At 38.3% G+C, this 21309-nt stretch overlaps 1 protein-coding gene across 3 annotated transcripts in view; it reads left to right on the forward strand.

Moving 5' to 3' along the window:
- Nucleotides 1–21309, forward strand: part of MALRD1 (MAM and LDL receptor class A domain containing 1) — a 600846-nt gene that overhangs the window by 553101 nt on the left and 26436 nt on the right. For 2 of the 3 annotated variants that reach the window (XM_042230497.1, XM_060397269.1), the window contains 2 exons: nt 10383–10462; nt 10556–10652. In XM_042230497.1, the coding sequence (XP_042086431.1) occupies nt 10383–10462; nt 10556–10652 (177 nt within the window). Of the gene's footprint in view, nt 1–10382; nt 10463–10555; nt 10653–12114; nt 12224–21309 lie in introns of those variants that run through there. The other variant, XM_042230498.1, reaches the window with a different exon arrangement.

Genomic DNA, 21309 nt, shown 5'->3' on the forward strand with positions numbered 1-21309 from the left:
CATCTTATGAAAAACGCTATAGAAAAACTCAAACGAGGTTTTTGGCCAACCCAATAGGAGACAATCAGTAATTACTCACTGAACAAAGAGTACAGGGTTTAGACTTTTTTTTTTCTCAGTTGGATGAAAGGTCATTAGAAGATTCATTGTTGTGTACTGAACAAGTACAGGACCTCATTATTAATGAAGGTCAAAGTGAATCCTAAACATCCATGAACTCTCATCCCAGCCTTTGTGGGTACTCTGGTTAGTGGACGTCCCTTCCAGAGCTGACAATTCATTGTTTGTTCCTTCTAGTTTTCAGCCTTACCATCTTGTGTGTTTTTGTATGTATTTCAACACACATATATTCAACGGAGAGACAACAAAAATAAGGCCTTGCTGGAATTAAGTCAGAGTTTATGTTTTAAAGGAAAATTCTTTTACACTTCATAGAATGGCAGGAGAAAAAGTTCAAAAACCTATTTCTTGCTAGTTTACACTCCACAGCAAAAACTTAATGTCTTTATCTTCTTCATCCTAGAACAAGACTGGTTTCTATTGACTTGCAGCCATTTTCAATTGCCCAGTTTGTGAATTATTTAGTTTCTATGTTATTTCCTCTACCTTTCCCCCCCCCCCCGCCCCTTTCATCTGACTCCAGGGAAATATTACTTCACCAAAAAAAAAAAAAAAAATAGAAAGAAAGAAAGAAAAACTAAGTGGGAAGCTCAAAACATCAATTTCAGGAGTTCTTTTTTTTAGTATCACATCAGTTCCCTATATGAACAAAGAGGAAACAGAAACATATTTTTTATCTGCTTTATTTCTATTCTGAAGTAATTAAAATTGTTTCTCCTGTAATAATTTGAAGTAACATGTGGAAGTGCTTCCTTCCTATATTTGCAATTCTGTGCAATTTAGCTACCAGTTCCAGTGGTGGTGATGGTTGTTACTTAGTTGCTCAGTAGTGTCCGACACTTTTGTGACCCCATGGACTATAGCCTGCCAGGCTTCTCTGTCCATGGGGTTTTCTGGGCAAGGATACTGGAGTGGGTCGGCATTTCCTACACAAGAGCATGTGATTTACATTTATAAGTTATCATCCCCTAAGGACAAAATCTGACCATACATACACAGCTTTTGGTTAGCAGGGCAAGAAGAGAGATGCAGATATAGAGAATGGACTAATGGGCTCGGGGGAGAGGGAGCCAGAGAAGAATTGAGAGAGTCGCGTCGACATATATACACTGCCAGTGTGCAATAGCCAGCTAGTGGGAAGCTCAGCTCAGCTCAGTGCTCTGAGATGACCTAGAGGGGTGGGATGGGGGTGGGAGGGAGGTTCAGGAGGGAGGTTCAAGTGGGAGGGGATAGATGTATACCTGCAGCTGACTCATGTCATTATACAGCAGAAACTAATATATCATTGTAAAACAATTATACTCCAATAGAAAAGGACAAACTAGTGGTTACCAGTGGAAGAGGGAAGGGGGGAGGGGCAACCAGGGGTAGGGAAGTAAGAGGTACAAACTATTATATATAAAATAAGCTACAAAGCTATATTATACAACACAGAGAATATAGCCAATATTTTAAAATAACTATAACTGGAACATAAACTTTAAAAACTGTGAATCTCTCTATTGTATACATGTAAAATATAATATTGTCTACCTGTGACATATAATATTGCACAGCAACTATACTTCAATAAGGAGAGGTCTATATTCCTAAGGAAATGGAATATAGTGAGAAATTTACAAATATTCATATGGTACAATGACAAGAACACAGGCTATGCAGTTTTGAGAACCTGAATTTGCCACTTACAAAAGCATTGCTCTCTGAGCTTCAGTTTCCTCTCTGTAAATTGGGGATAATAACACTTAAAGAGGGGTTCTAAGGCATTGGTTCTAAAAGTGTGGCCTCTGTTTAGCGTCACTGAAAACTTGTGAGAAATGGAATTCTGGGGTCACCTCAGACTTACTGAATCAGAAACTCTGTGGATGGGCCAGCCATCTGTTTCCACAAACATTCCAGGTCATTTTATTACACACTAAAGTTATAAATGACCATGACTGTGGCTAAACAGATACTATTTGGACTCCGGACTTTCATTAAAATGAAAGTGTAACAAACACATTGCCCATGTGTTAACTCCCATTATTGTGATGCTGCTGAATATTTTCAGCAAATATTGTCTTTGAGCAGGATTGTGCTAATTGGAGCATACAGGAGTTAAACAGGTATAGTCTTTACCTTTAAAAAAAATTCATAGTCAAGAAAGATTTATAAAGAAACCAATAGTTGTGGTACTGTATGTTAAGAGCTATCATGGCAGCTTGCAGAATGTGCTAGAACCAAAGATTGCCCATTTAAGTTAGGCAGGGGCATGAAGGAAGGCTTCTCAGGGGATGCTGTTTGGTCTGTGTCCTTAAAGTGAGTTGGCTAGGTTGATAAGGATTGAACCCATTTTCCAGCTTAATGAGAATAGATGTCTTGGAAAGTCCTAGGAGTGTGAAAGAGTATCTTAGAAGAAGGGGGCTTAAATAAAGGTAAAGAGAGTGTGAACAAAGGGAGAATGGAGATCAAACCCTCCATACCATCAAGAGGCCCTGTTGGAGAAGTCTCCGTGTGAAACCTCTTCATCTAGATAGGATTATCACAGCTGCAGAAAACCAGCAAAGGCTTGTATCAGGGAAGGTATATGATGTGACATCAGCTTGCTAAGGCAGGCAATCCAGTTCCAGTACTAGAGCAAGGAGGGCCTTTGGCCATGTGACCAAAGCAGGATTGAGCAAAAGGACCTATGGCTGAGATGCCTAGCAGGTAAATTGATGGAACTTTGGTGATTGAGATATCAGCGGCCCCTAACCTTTATGGCGCGAGGGATCGGTTTCGTGGAAAACAATTTTTCTAGCGAGTGGGATGGTGAGGTTGGTTTTGAATAATCAAGCACATTACTTATATTGTGAACTTTATTTTTATTATTATATCAGCTCCATGTCAGATCATCAGGCATTAGATCTCGGAGGTTGGGGACCCCTGGAAATGATGAAGTGGAAGAATGGATATGGGAATTCAGAAACTGTTTTTAACCTATATATCTTTCTTTTAACATAAAATTCTTCTCTCTCTCTGATGCTTGAAATATCACATTTCAAAACAGAATTAAGATTCCCTTTAAAGAGTTTTCAAAATTGTTAGGAAAAAATGCAATCAGATGTGTTTGCCTCATTATCCTGAATCAGTAAGAAGTATTGGATCAGGTCAGCTAATTAAAATCTAAAATATTCAAATATCAACATGTTATGAAATAGCCATGCCTCTGTATTATCAGTTTGTTTTTTATTACTTTAGAATTATTTGAACAACTCATATTGCTTAAAAAGGAGAGAGTAAACCCCCTGCTGGTTCCCACCAAATTAATCCATGAACACATGCTTGAAAATGTGTGGCTCCTCATTTGTTTTTCCTGGCAACGAGAGAGATGAGCTGGGACCAGCACACAGAGGACAGAAAGGATGGGAGGATCTTCTGTTCCAGGTGTTAGCGAGTAATGAATGGGTGTTCCCAAGCACACCCAGAAATAAGCTGTTATTTTATAACTCCTCCCTTATTACCTACTAGTAGCAGAAGACCTCTAAGAATTTAGGAAAGATTAGGATGCTGGCTGTGGCTGAAAGAGTCTAACTACATTTTATTTCTCCCTTTCTCCTGTTTGTGTTAAGAAAACAGGCCCTTATGCATGGATGGAGTGGGATGTTTATCTTTCTCTTTCAGGAGGGCTCTGCCTAATACTTCTAAATGTTATAAAATATGCTGCAGCTAATTAGTCAAGGAGGAAATTAGTCCAAGCGAATTAATCACTGGGGCTCAATGTGGAATTTCAGTGCTTTGTGACTCAGAGATTATTTAGTTGTTTCCCCTGCTTTCTTGTTTTCTGTTAAAATGAATTCACCCATGTCAACACGGATGGCTCATTAGGGGCTTTCCGCCATTGTCCCACTCCCCTTCTGCTGGCACAGGCTCGCCATAGGGATCAGAAAGCACTCCGTCTGAACTGATGCTTACATACAAAGTTGGGTTGGCACTACTTTCTCCTTCCTTGGAGTACTTCCAGTGGGTAGAAACCACAGGGGATGCGGGAGGGGTGTAGAAGTGTTCAACACAGGCAGTGAGCACTTTATTAAACACCTGCTCTTCCTTCCTCTACCTGTGTAACTGCTTCAAGAACCTCCAGGTAAATTTGGGTGTAAAAATGCTTTTTAAGTGACATAAGTGATAAGTTAGGAAAGTAGAAGCTGTGAACCATGGCTTTTCACTGTCTCCTAAGATTTACTGATGCTCAGGCAGGGGTGGAGACAGGACTGCTGTCAGATGCCAGCTCCCTGGAGGGTCAGTATGTTAGGGCAGGGAATGATCATGACCGTGGTTTATACAGAAAGCAGAAGGCTGGGTATCAAAAAGCCTGACATAGATAATGCTTTACAGTTAGCAATGTGCTTTCATGTGCATTTTTTAAATTCAGCTCTCCTACACATCCTGTGAGATGAGTTGTACTTATTACTCTTTATAAATAGGAAACTGAATTTTTGTGTGTGTATACAACTGTTGTGTAGTATTTTGAAAGTCTAGATGAATACCATGATTTTTCTTTAGCTGGGTGGAGAAAACTGAAGTCAAAGTGTTAGTGTTGCTCAGTTGTGTCGACTCTTTGCAATCCCATAGACTGTAGCCTACCAGGCTCCTCTCCCCATGGAATTCTCTAGGAAGGAATACTGGAGTGCTGGCCATTCTCTAGGCAGGAATACTGGAGATTGGCTAGCCAGTGTCTTTTCCAAGGGACCTTCCCAACCCAGGGACTGAAACTGGGGTGTTTTTTTCTCTCTCTCTCTCTCTCTTTTTTTTTTTTTTTTGCTTATCTTTGTTTTTTATTTTTTAACTACTGTTGCTTTTGTAAAAGGAAAAATAATCATTTTTTAATTAATGAAAAGTATGTCTCCTCTCTAAGTAAATCAGTAAATAAATAGTAAAATGAAGTGATCTGACTCTCCTAAGGCTACAGAGCTAGAAAGTGGCTTAGTCTTGCTGAATGAATCCAGATGCCCTGATTTTCCTTTCTTAATCTTTCTCAACACCACATCTGCCTCCTGTATACCTAGACGTTTGCAGGGTAAAACTTAATGTGATAAATGGACGTTTTCAGACAATGAAAATGAGACCCCAGTGTCTGTCCGAACAGACAAAAACCGTGAAGTTAATGGCAATTATAAACAATTATATTCCAACTTTAGGAAGAATGTGGGAAGCAAAACCATGTAGTAAACAGAGCATCAGCTGAGAGCCAAACAGACACAGTGTAAGGGCTTGTTCACAGAGTACCTTTGGTGACTCACTGCTCAACCACTCTGGGCATTTATTTTCTCAACTATGAAATGGGGAAATAACTTGTATCCTATAACATGGGTGTATCACAAATAATATATTAAAGTATTTAGAATATTTTTCAGCACATAGGAGGTGCTCAGTCCACTCCCTATTGGGTTTAATATATTGTAGTTTTCTAAAGCATGAATGTCATTGTAGAATGATATCAGTTCCTATAACAATATTCATAATTTTAATAATCATAAAATGTTACTGTAAACATGCCTAGCAAAATAAAACAAGTCTACTACTAGAATGCTAAATGATTAATCTGCACTATATTCAAAATCCCTTCCTTTTGAAGGAATTTCCCTTTTGCAGATTTAAAAAACTATAGAGTAAGTATTTCTGAAAAAATATACTTCAGTAAAGAACTGTAAAATCTAGAGGCTAGATTAGCATTGCATTAACAATTTGAACATAATTTAGACATATCTCTCCAGATCCCATCAGTCATTGATGGTTTCTACACACTCAGATGACCATTTTTTCTGACTCATTGTATAATATATATATAAACACTTCATACTCTGGAATAAATACACTTTAATAAATCACTTGTTCCATACATGTCTAGTTGCGATTGTACATTTTTCACTTTCTGAGTCTGGAGAAATAGATTCTGGAAGCAGTTTTTTTCATCTTCTCCTTCAGCATTTTTCTGTCCCTTTCTTATACTTCATATATTTTATTTTCTATTTTATTTCTTACTTATGTTTTTAAAAGGTTTTTATCTCCTAAGTTTATGCTCTTGCCAATTCTCTAGCATATCTTGGCCATCCTTTTTCTATGTGGCAGACTATCTTGTATGTAGTAGACATTGAATAAATATTTTAAGAATAAGGGATTATTGATTTAATGAGGAGAACTTCAGGGATCAAAATGGAAGAGTAGGAAAATGGGTTTTGCATGTGTGCTCCTAAAAGACCAGACTCAAACTGGCTCAAATGATACAGAAACTTATTGACTCATGTATCTGAAAAGTCTGAATGCAGAGCAGACGTGAAATCGGAACAGACTGAAAAGGTTCAAGTGCCATTAAGATTGTTCCTCCCTTTCTCTATGATTTCCCAGGCTATGTCTTCCCAGTAGGTTATTTTATCCTCAGGCTGGCTTTTGTAGCAAAATGGTAGCTTCATAAGGCTATATTCTTCCTTGTTCACATCAGAATTGGGCAGAGGACAATTCTTACCACAAATATCCATCAATGTGTACCCACTGGTGACAGAATTACTTCTGGAAAACTTATGTCCATGTCTATGAACCAATCCCTGTTGACTGGGAATGCTGTCTGGTAATGGACAGGGTCCTGAGGCAAAACACTGCACCAAGGAAAATGAGATAACCCTAGAGACAGGCTGGGGTTCCATCTCAACCAAACCATGGAAATGCTTATAATTTGATGGAGGGAAGGGAAGGAGGATGGGTGTTTCAATGAATTTGGTGCAGGCAGTCATAATATACATGGTAATTGAGTAGCAGCTTGAACCTCCATTGTTCTAAAATAAGGCTGAAATGCTTCCAAATGCCCCTTGGAAGAAAAGCTATGACAAACCTAACACCATACTAACAAGCAGAGACATCACTTTGCCAACAAAGGTCCATCTAGTCAAGGCTATGGTTTTTCCAGTAGTCATGTACGGATGTGAGAGTTGGACCATAAAGAAAGCTGAGCGCTGAAGAATTGATGCTTTTGAACAGTGGTGTTGGAGAATATTCTTGAGAATCCCTAGGACTGCAAGGAGATCAAACCAGTAAATCCTAAAGGAAATCAAGCCTGAATATTCATTGGAGGGACTGATGCTGAAGCTGAAGCCCCAATACTTTGACCACCTGATGTGAAGAACCGACTTATTGGAAAAGACCCTGATGCTGGGAAAGACTGTAAACAGGAGAAGGGGATGATAGAGGATGAGGTGGGTGGGTGGCATCACCAACTCAATAGAATGAGTCTGAGCAGGCTCCGGGAAATACTGAAGGACAGGAAAGCCTGGTGTGCTCCAGTCCATGGGGTCACAGAGTTGGAAATGACTGAGCAACTGAAGAATGGAAGATAAGGCTGAAATGCTGCAATATTAAACTCATTAGGTATATGAAATAAATGAGAAAGCACACAGCCTCACATTAACTCGGGATAAATTAAATTTTCCTCAAAAACATTCTGTTTATGCATACTTTCTAAATAAAAATGAGTTATTTTTGACATTTTGTCAAGCTTAACAGGTCATTTTTTGATTTAACTGTTTCTTATGACTCAGTATGAAAAAGACTTCCAGAATAATTTCATCACATCTAGCGTCTCTTTTCTTCTTGACATGAAAACAAAACAAGCCTTCTCATTTATGCTGAGATATCCTAGTCTTTGGCTTCCCTGTTGTCTCATTGGTCAGGAATCTGCAACAGATGCAAGAGATGCGGGTTTGATCCCTAGGTCAGGAAGATCCCCTAGAGAAGGAAATACAACCCTTTCCAGTATTCTTGCCTGGGAAATCCCACGAACAGAGGAGCATGGCAGGCTATAGTCCATGGAGTTGCAAAAGAGTCGGATATGACTTAGTGACTAAACAATGACAATAATCCTAGTCTTTAGCACAAATATTATATAGTGTTTATCATCCTTATATTAATAGATCTTGTTGGGTTATACAAGAGGTGGAATCACCATTGTATTCAATCTTGTCTAATCATAATGTAGCTAAAACATTACCTAGGAAGGATTATTTGGTTTTTAATTTTCAAGCAAATAGGATGAATCTCACTGCCCCATTCTTTTAGGGATCTCACTCTTGGTATCAGACAGTTATACAGGATTCCCCACACCCACCCGACTCACCACCCAGCCACCCAGCTTTTCACAGCTGCGCCTGGAATGCCCCACCTGGACTGGTATCCTCTGGTTGGCATCTGCTTAGGCAAAGCACACCAGGTTCTTCCCAACAGATCATCTACTTTCCCTTTTTCTCCCCACAAGAGCCTTCACCTTCTGTCCCCAACAGCTGTTAAAACTACCCAGAAGGCTGCCACTGAAAATAACAATCTGTGCCTTCCTTCTTCAGGAAGGAAGTCTCTTATTTTTCATTTGGTATGCTACTATTTATGATTTGCTAGTGAAAAATAAATAGTTGAATGAGATATCTAAGCTTCAGATTGCACATGAAGAGGAATAGAGAGGATGACTAGCCTTAAAAAAAAAATCTCAGTGATCTTTAGGATTGACTGGTTTGATCTCCTTGCATTTCAAAGGAACCTCAAGAGTCTTCTCCAGTACCACAATTTGAAAAGCATCGATTCTTCAGCACTCAGCCTTGTTTATGGTCCAACTCTCACATCTGTACATGACTGCTAGAAAAATCATAACTTTGACTATACAGACCTTCGTCAGCAAAGTAATGTCTTAGATCAAGTCAGTTGAAGGCAAAATGTGAAAGACTGACATGTGAATTCACACTGCCAACCTGAAAACTGATAAAGAATACTTATTAAGGTTTATGAGAGTAAAAAAACAAATAGACTCTGACCTTAAACATTTCTAATTTATTTTAATTTGAATAGAGACATCAAAAACAACTAAATTGTCTTAAATTTCTTTTTAAAGAATATTTACTAAGGAAAGAAGGCATTCTTATGGGCCCCCTTGAACCTCCTTTTTATATTTAATATTTAAGGAAGCTATTGCTTTTTTGAAGAAATTGATATTGGTTATTCAGATTTTCAAAAGCAAAAGGGAGATTGAGAAAAAAAAATTAACTGTGTGCTAAAGAAACATTGCTTCTAACACATAGCTTTTAAAAACATTCATTCAAAAGCCAGTTTTTAATCCAATTGGCAGGAAACTCAACCAAACCCTTCTTAATTTGTATCCAGTTATTTCTGGTAAACAAGAATGTATATATAAGCTTTCACATTCATATGCAAACACATTCTACCAGAGAAATTCTGACACTTATGCTGCTTAGAAATAAACCTCATTTCCCTTTGAGGCATGAGTTAGTTTCCAGTTCTGAACTTTCTGAAAGCCATCCATATCAGAGCAGATGTTCCCAGTGTTACAAATTTCATCACGTATGACTCTAAATAAAGCAGAGATAGTGAAATCCTATAGGATTGATGGCATTTCCAATTTGATTATTAATCTGATTTCACATCTATGAAATTGAAGGATCATCCCCTTATAATGAGAAATAAAAATACTCTGATTTATATTTATGTTAATCTATTATTTGAATATTCTCTATTGGTATCTGAAAGAACTTAAATCCATTCACTATTGAAAAATGTGCTAGCTTTAGAGTTTGAGACAAATGAAAAAGTAAAGTAATATTGGGCACTGGTGAAAAGTGAAGTCAACTTTTGAAAACAAGAAATGAGTCTTGTTTCCACCATCAGTTCAGCTCCATTGCTCAATCATGTCTGACTCTTTGCAACCCTATGGACTGCAGCATGCCAGACTTCCCTGTCCATCACTAACTCCTGGAGCTTGCTCAAACTCATGTCCTTCGAGTCAGTAATGTCATCCAACCATCTCATCCTCATCCCTTCTCCTCCTGCCTTCAGTCTTTCCCAACATCAGGGTCTTTCCCAATATATGGAAATATGGAATTGGTCTGCCACAGTTATCAAAGGAACTGTGAACACAGGAATCGAAGAAAATATAGTCCAATATATGGAATATGGTTCCCACCAAATAGATAAGGAAATCAAGCCCCCACCTTACAGATAAAACAAGGAGGGAATAAATACTGAAAAAAAAATTCTCTTACACAAATAATATGAAAATAATAAGATTTAAATTTTTTTTTTTTTTTTGCTTTGCTTTAACATTTTTGGTTTCATATCAAAGTTACCCACATTCCTGGTATCTCATTATTTTTAAACATTCATTGTTTTATTCCATGACAGTACTGCTAAAATATGTTTCCACTTCTTTCTTTATTTTTTTTTTTACCAACTATCACATTTTATCTCATTTCCAGATGTGCACAAGGTTGGAAGGGAAATCGTTGCCACATCAAGGTTAACCCACCGACTGCTGATTTCACGAACACTCAGAACAGTAAGTGACATTGTGACCAAAATCACTTGAGTTTTGGAGTCTCTAATATTTTTCACTGAGTATTTACATTTTTTCATTGGTTTGAAATTCCAGATATATGGACCCTCCTGGGTATTGGATTAGCTTTACTGATAGCTCATATTACACTAGCGGTCTTGTGTTTTCTTGCCAACAAAAAAGTACCAGTAAGGTAAGTGATGCCTTCCATTGCTCTGGCAGACCAATTTTCTGAAACATTTCATTTGTTATATTTTTCTTTCATTCCATATTACATTCAGGTAACTTTAGTTTTCCATACTTCGTGGATTTATTTTTCTGGGAAGAAAGCCTAAGCTATTTAATGATTAGTAAGTTTTTAAATAAAAAGCCACAAGTTTACTTTTCTGATTATGTTAGGAACATTTTTGATGACACCAAATAACAAAATCTGACGTTTGGCCCAAATGAAAAATGCACAAGGTGATGGATGTCCCACTTTCTGGCAGTGCTCAGGGTCATCAGCACAACTATCAAAGAGACCCTTTCTCAGCTTGCTCAGGGAGGTCTTGCACCAGTGCCCCAGACCAAGACTCCACGTCCTAGGTGGCACATAGATCCGAAGCTGAGATCTGTGTACCTGGAGGGACTCTGTGGGCTCGACTCATGCATGGTTAAGACCTCACAACCTATTGTGCCCTTCAGGATTCTGGGGCTTCCTACTCCATACCCATCTTCTATCATCTGAATGAGAAACACATCATATCCCCCCAGTAATGAAAGCGATTGTCTTTCCCATGAACTAAACAAGCTAAGGGCTCAAAATAAGACTTAAAGAAATTTTAAGAAATTAAAGAAATGCATCATGTCTTGCACACCTGCATCTGTGTTCAGAAATTTAGATTTGCTGCTAGCCAGTGTGTCACAGAGCCCTGCAGAGCTGCCTGTTCCTTGGTGCCAACTTATATCCGCCTCTTGCTTGAATTCTCCACAGATCTCCAGCCTGCAATCATGTTAATTAGCAGACACCAAACTCGATATCATCAATTAAGGCAAATTTATTATAAAATTATAGTGTTCATTAGGAAAAAAGATACAACATTTTACTCCATTACTATTAAAGTCTTACTCATCTATTAATTCTTTGTTTCTTATGTGCCTAAAATATGCCAGACAATGTGGATACAAACATGAATGAAAATAAGTCTGGACTTAATGTAGTGGGAAAAAACATAAAGCTACTAAGTGAAATACTGGTTTTGTGCTACTATATAGTAGCATTTTCCAGAGAAACAAAAAAATGGATAAAAAGATAGAAGCTAGCTGCAGCAGCAGCAGCTAGCTAGTTAGATATTCTGTTATTTCTATCCTTCTGTGTTTATATATATCTTTAAATATCAAATGCATAATATATTTATATTTAATGTATAAACATAATATACAACCTATACAATAAACTAGTAATTATTATATTAATATATTATTATGTTTAAATATGTCAGTATATAATATATTATGATATCTTAAAAATTAACATATATCTTCCTATAAAAATTACATATTTATATATTACATTTATGAAATATGAATTATAAAATTGTTTATTAATATTGAGATAATCATATTTAATTGTATTAATACTATAATTAATATATATATAATTATAATATATTAAGGGAGAAGGATTTATTTGCTCACGTAATAGTGGGGACTGGCAAGCGTGAAACTTGCAGGGCAGGCCTGCAAGCTGGAAAGTCAGGTAAGCATTGATGGTGTAAGCTTGAGTCTAGAATCTTTCAGACAAGCTATCAGACTGGAAACACGGGTAGGATTTCTCTGTTGTAATCTTGAGGCAGAATTCTTTCTTTTTTTAAGAAATCTCAGCATTTACTCCTAAAGCTTTCAAATAAGTGAATGAGCCCCTCCCACAATAGAGGTAGTAATCTTATCTGAGAAGTCCTTCACAGTAGCATCTCGAGTATGGTTTGAATGAACAATAGGGCTCCACAGCCCAACCAAGTTGACACATAAAACTAATCACTGCAGTATATAAATAAGTTTTCATATGAACACAACCAGCAGAGGTCCTCAAAAAGAACCTTAAGTTTCACACCTTCTCCGGATTCATATTGGACAACCTGCATATTCTGGGCTATGGAGAGACCTCTAAAGCAAATGTTGGTGGCACTGCAGCCCAGCCTGAGAGATCTCTTTTCCTCTTTCTCTCCTTTCTCACTTAGAGTTTGAAATCATATTTATTTTCTTAATTGAGGTACAGTTGTTTTACAGTGTGGTGTTAGTTTCTGGTGTATAGCAAAGTGACTCAGTTATATGTGTATATACATATATTTTTTCCCAGATTACTTTCCATTATAGGTTTTTACGAAGTATCAAATATAGTTCCCTGTGCTATAGAGTAGGACTTTGTTGTTTATCTGGGTTTTTTTTTTTTGCATATTTATTTATTGCAATTACGTTTTTTCATTTTAATTTTTACTTTATTTTACTTTACAATACTGTATTGGTTTTGCCACATCTGTTTTACATATAGAAGTAAGAGTCTGGCAGGCTACAGTCTATGGGGTTGCAAAAGAGTGGGGCACAACTTAGCAACTGAACAATTGTGTATCTGTTAAACCCCAAACTCCTGATTTATCCCTTCCCCACCCCTTTCCCCTTTGGTAACAGTAACAAACCATAGTTTGTTTTCTATGTTTGTGAGTCTGTTTCAGTTTTCTAAATAAGTTCATTTGTACCATTTTTTTTCGATTCCCTGGGACATGTTTTAACATATGTATTTAAATTTAACAATAAGTCAGCTTTTTCGGAAAATTAAGTTTGAGTTGGTTGATTGGCTAGTTAGCACGACTGGCTTTGTCACTTAGATGAGATGGTAGACAAATTCCATAATTTAAATAACTCAATATAAAATATTCCAGAAATTCTTTTCTTTGCAACCACTAAACTTATAGCTTACTGTGAACAGTATCAGATTCTTGATCTCCAAAGATTTAGCTTCAGGACCAGAGATCAGGCTTGACCACTCAGGGCTGTTGTGTGGCAGAAGTTTCATTACAGTGAAAAACAAAGAAGGCTTCTGACAACAACATCAGAAGGGGATGGAGAGTGCCCCCTCACTAGTCTTAGCAAGGGAGCTATATACTTTTTAAATTAGTTATTACACTAAATCAAAAGAATGTCCCAAGATTGTAAAGGTCTTACTAGGTCCACTCCCACAATTTACATTTTAAGATAACAGGATTAGTCGGAAGTTTCTCAAGAAGGAGAAACATATCCTCAAGCCGGATACATTGCTGTTATAGAATCCTTAGTACAGAGTTTAAGCTGAGTTTTTTTGTTGCATAATCATCAACTCTGGGCTTAAGGAAAAAAAACCTAAAACTAAGGACTGTAGAAAAAAATTTTGTCCTTTTCTCCTCCTTGAGAACTCCAGACCCCTATCTCCTCCTTGAGAGCCCCAGACCCCTCTCTTCTCCTCAGGGATCCCCAGCTTCTTATCAACCTATCTAGAAATTGACTCAATACACTTTTTAGACATTAAAATAAAAATGTAAAAGGAGATGCATATTTTTCTAAATTATTTTAGAGATAACTCAAGTGGCAATGTTCAAAGACCACTGCACCAAGTTTGATTTTCCACCAACTCCACTCTCCACACACACCCTACCCTTGGAAGTGTTCCCATTCCTCTACAGTGTATGGCATTTCACACAATATGCCTAGCAGAGTTATACAAACACATGCATTTTTTTATACTAAGTAAAAATAACCTGGTATTCCTTCAGGGTTAGTCACTGAGTTGTCAAAATGTTATCCGCAAGGAGATTGTTAAAACGCCATTTTGTAGTGTTATTACTTAACAATTTCCATATTAACCATTCCTTATCTTTACATTCCCAGTTTCTAGCATCGTATGCATAACATATCCAATACACACCTATTGAAGACTATCTGTACTTTAATATTATCCATACTTCTGATCATCACCAGAAATATTGCTCATGTCTACTGATGAATTTTCAATTACAATGTTGCACATTAACTTTTTTAAATGTCTTTTTGCAAAAAATCATTTAAGCCCTAAAGCAAGTTAGAGTGTTAGGCTGGGAGATACCTACATGATAACAATGACTCATCTTGAAAATAATACCAAAACTTTGAGATAGGCAGGAATTAATGTAAGCAGGAAATTTATCACCTTCTCTAAATAAACCTTAACCTTAATGTTTTTCATTAGATTTTATAGAAACAATCTGTAACATAAGAGATCCTTCAGTGACTTGAAACTTTTTTGTATTCATTTCTGAAAAGCGCAGGATGGAGCACTGCATGCTCAGACAATGCTAAGCACAGCAACGAGCCTCTTAAAGTTGTTTTTAGAGATGCAGTTCCTGGATTTTATTATACATTCTCTGACCTTTCTGTTAGCTACTTGCCACCAAATGTGTGAGTGAGGACACTGATTGCAGGGGAAGAAAGCATCTCAAGCACCTTAATCAAAATAAAGAATTTAGTGTAACAATGCACATGTCTTACAGAGCTCAAGGGTAGGAATAAAGAGATCAGGCCTCAGGGAGGCCTGGACCCAGTGGTATTCTGCTTCTCATCTCTGCTGCTTTTTGCTTCGCTCTTGGTGACTCTCTCTCTGAAGACATACTGCCTTTACTCTGTCTATATAACAAAAATGTGTTGCCTTGAGGATGGATGTTACAAATTACGCCCCCAGACCTGTGGAGAGACTATATCTTTGTTTTTCTATCTCCATTCCATATTCGAAAGGAAGACCCTCTGATTAGCCCACTTGGGTCAAGATCCCATTTCTGGTTAAATCAACTATGGATGAGTTATGGGGCAAGATCAACTGTACAAACATGGCTGCTGGGACCCCATACAATGCCCCATGGTGAGGATGATGGGGGTCATCACGAAAGGTCTCTGAAAGGTATCTACTACACGTGGCTGCACAGTCCAATATCCACCAGATTTTCCTCATGAGACTTCAGTTCAGTCGCTCAGTCATGTCCGATTCTTTGTGATCCCATGAACCGCAGCACGGCAGGCCTCCCTGTCCATCACCAACTGCCAGAGTCCACCCAAACCCACTGAGTCGGTGATGCCATCCAACCATTTCATCCTCTGTCGTCCCCTTCTCCTCCTGCCCTCAATCTTTCCCAGCATCAGAGTCTTTTCAAATGAGTCATCTCTTCGCATCAGGTGGCCAAAAGTATTGGACTTTCACCTTCAACATCAGTCCTTCCAATGAACAGCCAGGACTGATCTCCTTTATGATGGACTGGTTGGATCTCCTTGCAGTCCAAGGGACTCTCAAGACTCTTCTCCAACACCGCAGTTCAAAAGCATCAATTCTTTGGCACTCAACTTTCTTTATAGTCCAACTCTCACATCTTTAGAGGATGCAACAAATTTGTATTAACTTCTAGAGTTGTTTGCAGTTAATACAAAAAGCTGTGACAATCCCACCTACACCAGGAAGCCAATATTAAAGAACACAAATAAATAGTGGACTATTTATCCTTATTTTCCTAAAGCCACATAACACCCACTGCTTTCCTATTTTGGATTACGTCATCTTTGCCTGGGGAAGAATACACAGTAAACAGCTGTTTATTATGCTGTCTTGTGGCACTTACTCCTGAGGGATTGTGTTGATTTAATAAATACACTAACAGATGTTAAAAATTAACAGACCTATTTCATTCAGTTATGCTGAGAAATAACATAGGTCTACATCTTTCTAAAAGTTTCTAAATAATTTCATGGGATTATAAGCATGTACAACTGTAAAAATATTACTGAGTAGGAAATTATAAGACCTGAATATGATCTTGGGAATGCCTCTTGATTCAAGGCCGTGAACATTTATTAAGAATTCCTATGTGCTAGTCTTGCAAAAGCTCAAAGATATATATATATATAAACCTTATATGCTTTCTGACTCATACTCTATTATAGTAATCTATTTATTTGACTATGGCACGTGTAAGGGGCATGTGTAAAGGTAGAAATGTAAAACAAAATAGGGATAAAATGGAAGGAAAGAATGATCAAAATAGTAATTGTTTATGTTTATATTTCTGATAAAAAACGTGACTGGAATCCCAAAAGGTATACCAGCTGCCCATGCAAAGTACAGATGTTCTTGGTTGAGATTTATGTATGAGTGGCCCTGATGGCCAAATAAAATATCTGTCTCTATTTTATTATTCTTTCTCCCAGAGCCTTTCCCACTGCTAACACCTTGTATGATAATGTGTTTCTTTGGGGACAGAAGTTTTGCTTTTCTCCTAGTTTGTGATCCTTGGCTAGACCTAAACTGGGCTCAGTAATGAATATTTATCCTTAGCCAAAATCAAAATTACTTACTCTGTGCCTCAAGGCATTCAGCTGCTCTTGCAGCTAGAATGTCACTAGTGAGCCTGTGTTTGGTCCCAGAAATGAATTCTTAGCCTTAGAAAACTGGAATTCCACCAGTGGCAATGACTAAGGTCGTCTCCCAATGCTTGCAAACCTTTGCTCTTTCCACATATGCGTTTGCCCAAAAGAAGTACAGCTGTTAAGATGCACAAACCTAACTCCCCAGTCTCAGGCCGTTGTGCATATATTGGCCATGTTCTATCAACTCTGGTAAATGTTTACTTTGAGCTAGAAAAGGAAAATGGAGAGCAGGGTTTTGAAATCTTACCCTTAAAAACAGGATTGGACCATATGTGATCATGATGATTTCTCCTCTTCCTCCTCCTTCCTTTTCTTCTCCCTCTCTCTCTCTCTTTTTTTAAAGAATACCATGCCACCTATTCTTTTCCCTTAAACCTCACCTTTGTTTTTTGTCTTGAAGTGATAGAACAAGCCCATAAAAAAGACCTCAAGGGGGGAGTCTGAGGTCTGATCTCAGCCTGATCTCCCTGAGCCTTTTTCCCAGGCAGATCACCTCTCTGCACCCCTCAGAAGAGTCCCATTCCCTACCCTGTGCCTGGGGATTTCAGAACTCCTTTTATTCAGAGTGGAGTGAGTGGGGCATGGCATATGTCTTGGTGTATCACATAGAGGCGATATATTCTGGGGAGATGCAATTCAGATGGATGAAGAGGGCTACAAGGGGAAAGTAAGATTTATATAAAGCCTGAAAGGATGCAGAAACTAGTTAGAGATGAGGAAAGAACACTGCTGAAAATAAAAGATAATGTGGAAACTTACAGTTTCTCAGTAGGCTGACATAGCTATAGAATATGGAGGAGAACAAGTTACATTACACTTGTGGCAAAAGTATGTGGTAGAGAGGTGGGTAAGGGTTTTGAATGACTATTACGGAGTTTTCAGTTTATTGGTAAAGTTGGGATAAATGCTGTCTATCTCTGTCTGTCCCCCCACCCCACCACCCCCAGCATCTAGAGAACTGGCCTTTATGGATTGCATTAATGGGCTCCCTTGTCATCTGAATTTATATTATGTTTGGTTGAAGTGGAGCGCACCTTGAGGGAGGAAAGATAGAGGGGGCTGGGTATTCATAATCCTGGCTTGAGCCATAATCCTGGCCAGCACTGTTCTAGCTGGCTGGTAGCAGTGATAGGTCCATGAGGGGCCCTATGCAGACCCCAGCTGTACATCTTCTCAGTCTTCCTCCTTCCAGCCTAGGCTGGTAACAGGCCTGATGTCATTGGCCCAGCCTACTGCCACATCATTTAAGGTTTCTTTATATTCTGGCCACACCTTTGCAAATTAGCATTTTATCGAACATTCCTCACATTTCCCAATTGGAGTATGTCAACTGTTTCCTGCTAGGGCCTTAACTGATGCAAGCCAGGAAAGTGTTTTAAGAATGACAAGAAGTCTTTTAAGACTGTAAGAAGAATGGCCAGATCATATTTATGGTTAAAATAAAAGAATGCAGAGCATGAGAACAGATTAGGATAAGATTATAAAATCGATCATCTGTCTAGAGGACATAATCCTATTTCAGAGGTTTGGATGAGAGACAATGAGAACTTGAACTTGAGCAGTGGCAACTAACCTGATATAACTGGTGAGGAAAAAACACGTGTCAGAGTTGATCCAAGACTGTATTACTTAGACAACTGCATAGTTGATAATGCTGCTAACAAAAATCCAAAAACCCAGGAAGATAAACAGGTTGGACAATAGGGAAGAAAACTATTCCGATATTCTGTATTTTCTTATACATAAAATTAGGAAGTTGAACTAAATTTTCCTGAATACTTTAGCTGTGGTCCCTGACCTTTTTGGCACCAGGGACTGGTTCCATGGAAGACAATTTTTCCACAGACTGGGAGTGGGGTGATGGTTTCAGGGTGATTCAAGTGTATTACATTTATTATGGACTTTGTTCTTATTACATTGTGATATATAATAAAATAATTATACAATTCACCATAATGCAGTATCAGTGGGTGCCCTGAGCTTTTCCTGCAGCTAGATGGTCCCATCTGGGGGTGATGGGAGAGCAATGGGTTGTTGTTATTGTTCAGTCACTCAGTCGTGTCCAACTCTTTGTGACCCCATGAAATGCAGCATGCCAGGCTTCTCTGTCCTTCACCATCTCCTGGAACTTGCTCAAACTCATGTCCATTGAGTCAGTGATACCATCGAACTATGGGGAGCAGCTGTAAAATACAGATGAAACTTTACTCGCTCACCTATCATTCACCTCCTTCTGTGTGGCCTGGTTCCTAACAGGCCATGACTGGGGGCCAGGGGATTAGGAAACCCTGATGTAAAGCCCACCCCCACAATTTAGGGCATGACTATATGTTATGTTTACTATTATTTTTTTATTTATTTATCTTTAAATAGACTTAGGGTTTACCCCTTTGGGCCTTGAGTATTGCCTGGTTGTGATGTATTAATAACTGCATTAACCTTTCAGCTATTAGAGTGCCTTTTATCTGACTGAATAATGTCCTGTCTTTATCTCTGCATTACAATTCTCCAAGAGAATTAATGCTTAATTTTAAAAATTAAAAGTGTCTAACTTACAATTCAAAATTAGACCAGACACTTAGCAAATCTATCTGTATAGTGGTCTTTCAAGATGATTAGAAACAGCAATATCTGAGACTCAGATATAATTCTATTTGCAGATAAATCTCTGGGAAGCAGAGACAGCAGTGTTTGTTTACTCTGTTCTTTGCCTAACACACAGTGTGCTTTTCACAAATAATGTGTAGGGCAGATGAAAATTAAGGTGGCTAGGATCTGTAATGTATTGGCAGTAATATACCAAAGTCTTGGAATTCAGGCTCTATAAGCCAAATATGCCCAAGACATAGAATGAATGATGCCAGCCGCCATTTTTCCAGACTCCAGTGATCAAGAAGAACTTATTGGTCAAAGGAAGATAGAATAAATTTTCAGAAATACTAGGTTTACTTCTTTCTTTCCCATAAAAATAAAACACAAAAGGAAAAACTTTCACAAACACTAAACACAGAAGCTGTGTCATCTGCGAATCTTCCCAGGTGACATTGGACAAAAGCAAGCACTCCTACTTCTGAGCATCCAAACTGCTTTGTTCTCAGCCTTGTTCTTCTCTCATCACATTGACTTTTGGTTTGATGTCTCCCATAACAGACTGTGAGCTTCTTAATGATAGGGTCCATGTCCTATTCATATTCATATTCTTAAGTTCAACAAATAGCAGATAGAAAATGCATCTTAGTAATTATCTGTTTGAGGAACCAGCAATTATTATTTGAGGAACCAGAGATCAAATTGCCAATATCCACTGGATCATCAAAAAAGCAAGAGAGTTCCAGAAAAACATCTATTTCTGCTTTATTGGCTATGCCAAAGCCTTTGACTGTGTGGATCACAATAAACTGTGGAAAATTCTGAAAGAGATAGGAATACCAGACCACCTGACCTGCCTCTTGAGAAATCTGTATTCAGGTCAGGAAGCAACAGTTAAGAACTGGACATGGAAAAACATACTGGTTCCAAATGGAAAAGGAGTATGTCAAGGCTGTATATTGTCAGCCAGCTTATTTAACTTCTATGCAGAGTACATCATGAGAAACGCTGGGCTGGAAGGAACACAAGCTGGAATCAAGATTGCCGGGAGAAATATTAATAACCTCAGATATTCAGATGACACCAACCTTACGGCAGAGAACAAAGAAGAACTGAAGAGCCTCTTGATGAAAGTGAAAGTGCAGAGTGAAAAAGTTGGCTTAAAGCTCAACACTCAGAAAACTAAGATCATGGCATCCAGTCCCATCAGTTCATGGCAAATAGATGGGGAAACAGTGTCAGACTTAATTTTTTTGTGCTCCAAAATCACTGCAGATGGTGACTGCAGCCATGAAATTAAAAGATGCTTACTCCTTGGAAGGAAAGTTATGACTAACCTAGACAGCATATTAAAAAGCAGAGACAGGAGGTGGGTTCTAAGATGGCAGAGGAATAGGATGGGGAGACCACTTTCTCCCCAACAAATTCATCAAAAGAACATTTAAACGCTGAGTAAATTCCACAAAACAACTTCTGAATGCTGGCAGAGGACATCAGGCACCCAGAAAAGCAGCCCATTGTCTTCAAAAGGAGATAGAGAAGTCTTGAGGCTACTGTAAAAATAAGACTGAAAACCAGAAGCAGGAGGCTTAAGTCCAAATCGTGAGAACACCAGAGAACTCCTGACTCCAGGGAACGTTAATCGACAGGAACTCATCAAACACCTCCATACCTACACTGAAACCAAGCACCACCCAAGGGCCAACAAGTTCTAGAGCAAGACATACCAAGCAAATTCTCCAGCACACAGGAACACAGCCCTGAGCTTCAATATACAGGCTGCACAAAGTCACTCCAAACCCATT

This window comes from Ovis aries, chromosome 13 (genome assembly GCF_016772045.2).
Source record: "Ovis aries strain OAR_USU_Benz2616 breed Rambouillet chromosome 13, ARS-UI_Ramb_v3.0, whole genome shotgun sequence".
In the NCBI taxonomy this organism is placed as follows: Eukaryota; Metazoa; Chordata; class Mammalia; order Artiodactyla; family Bovidae; genus Ovis; species Ovis aries.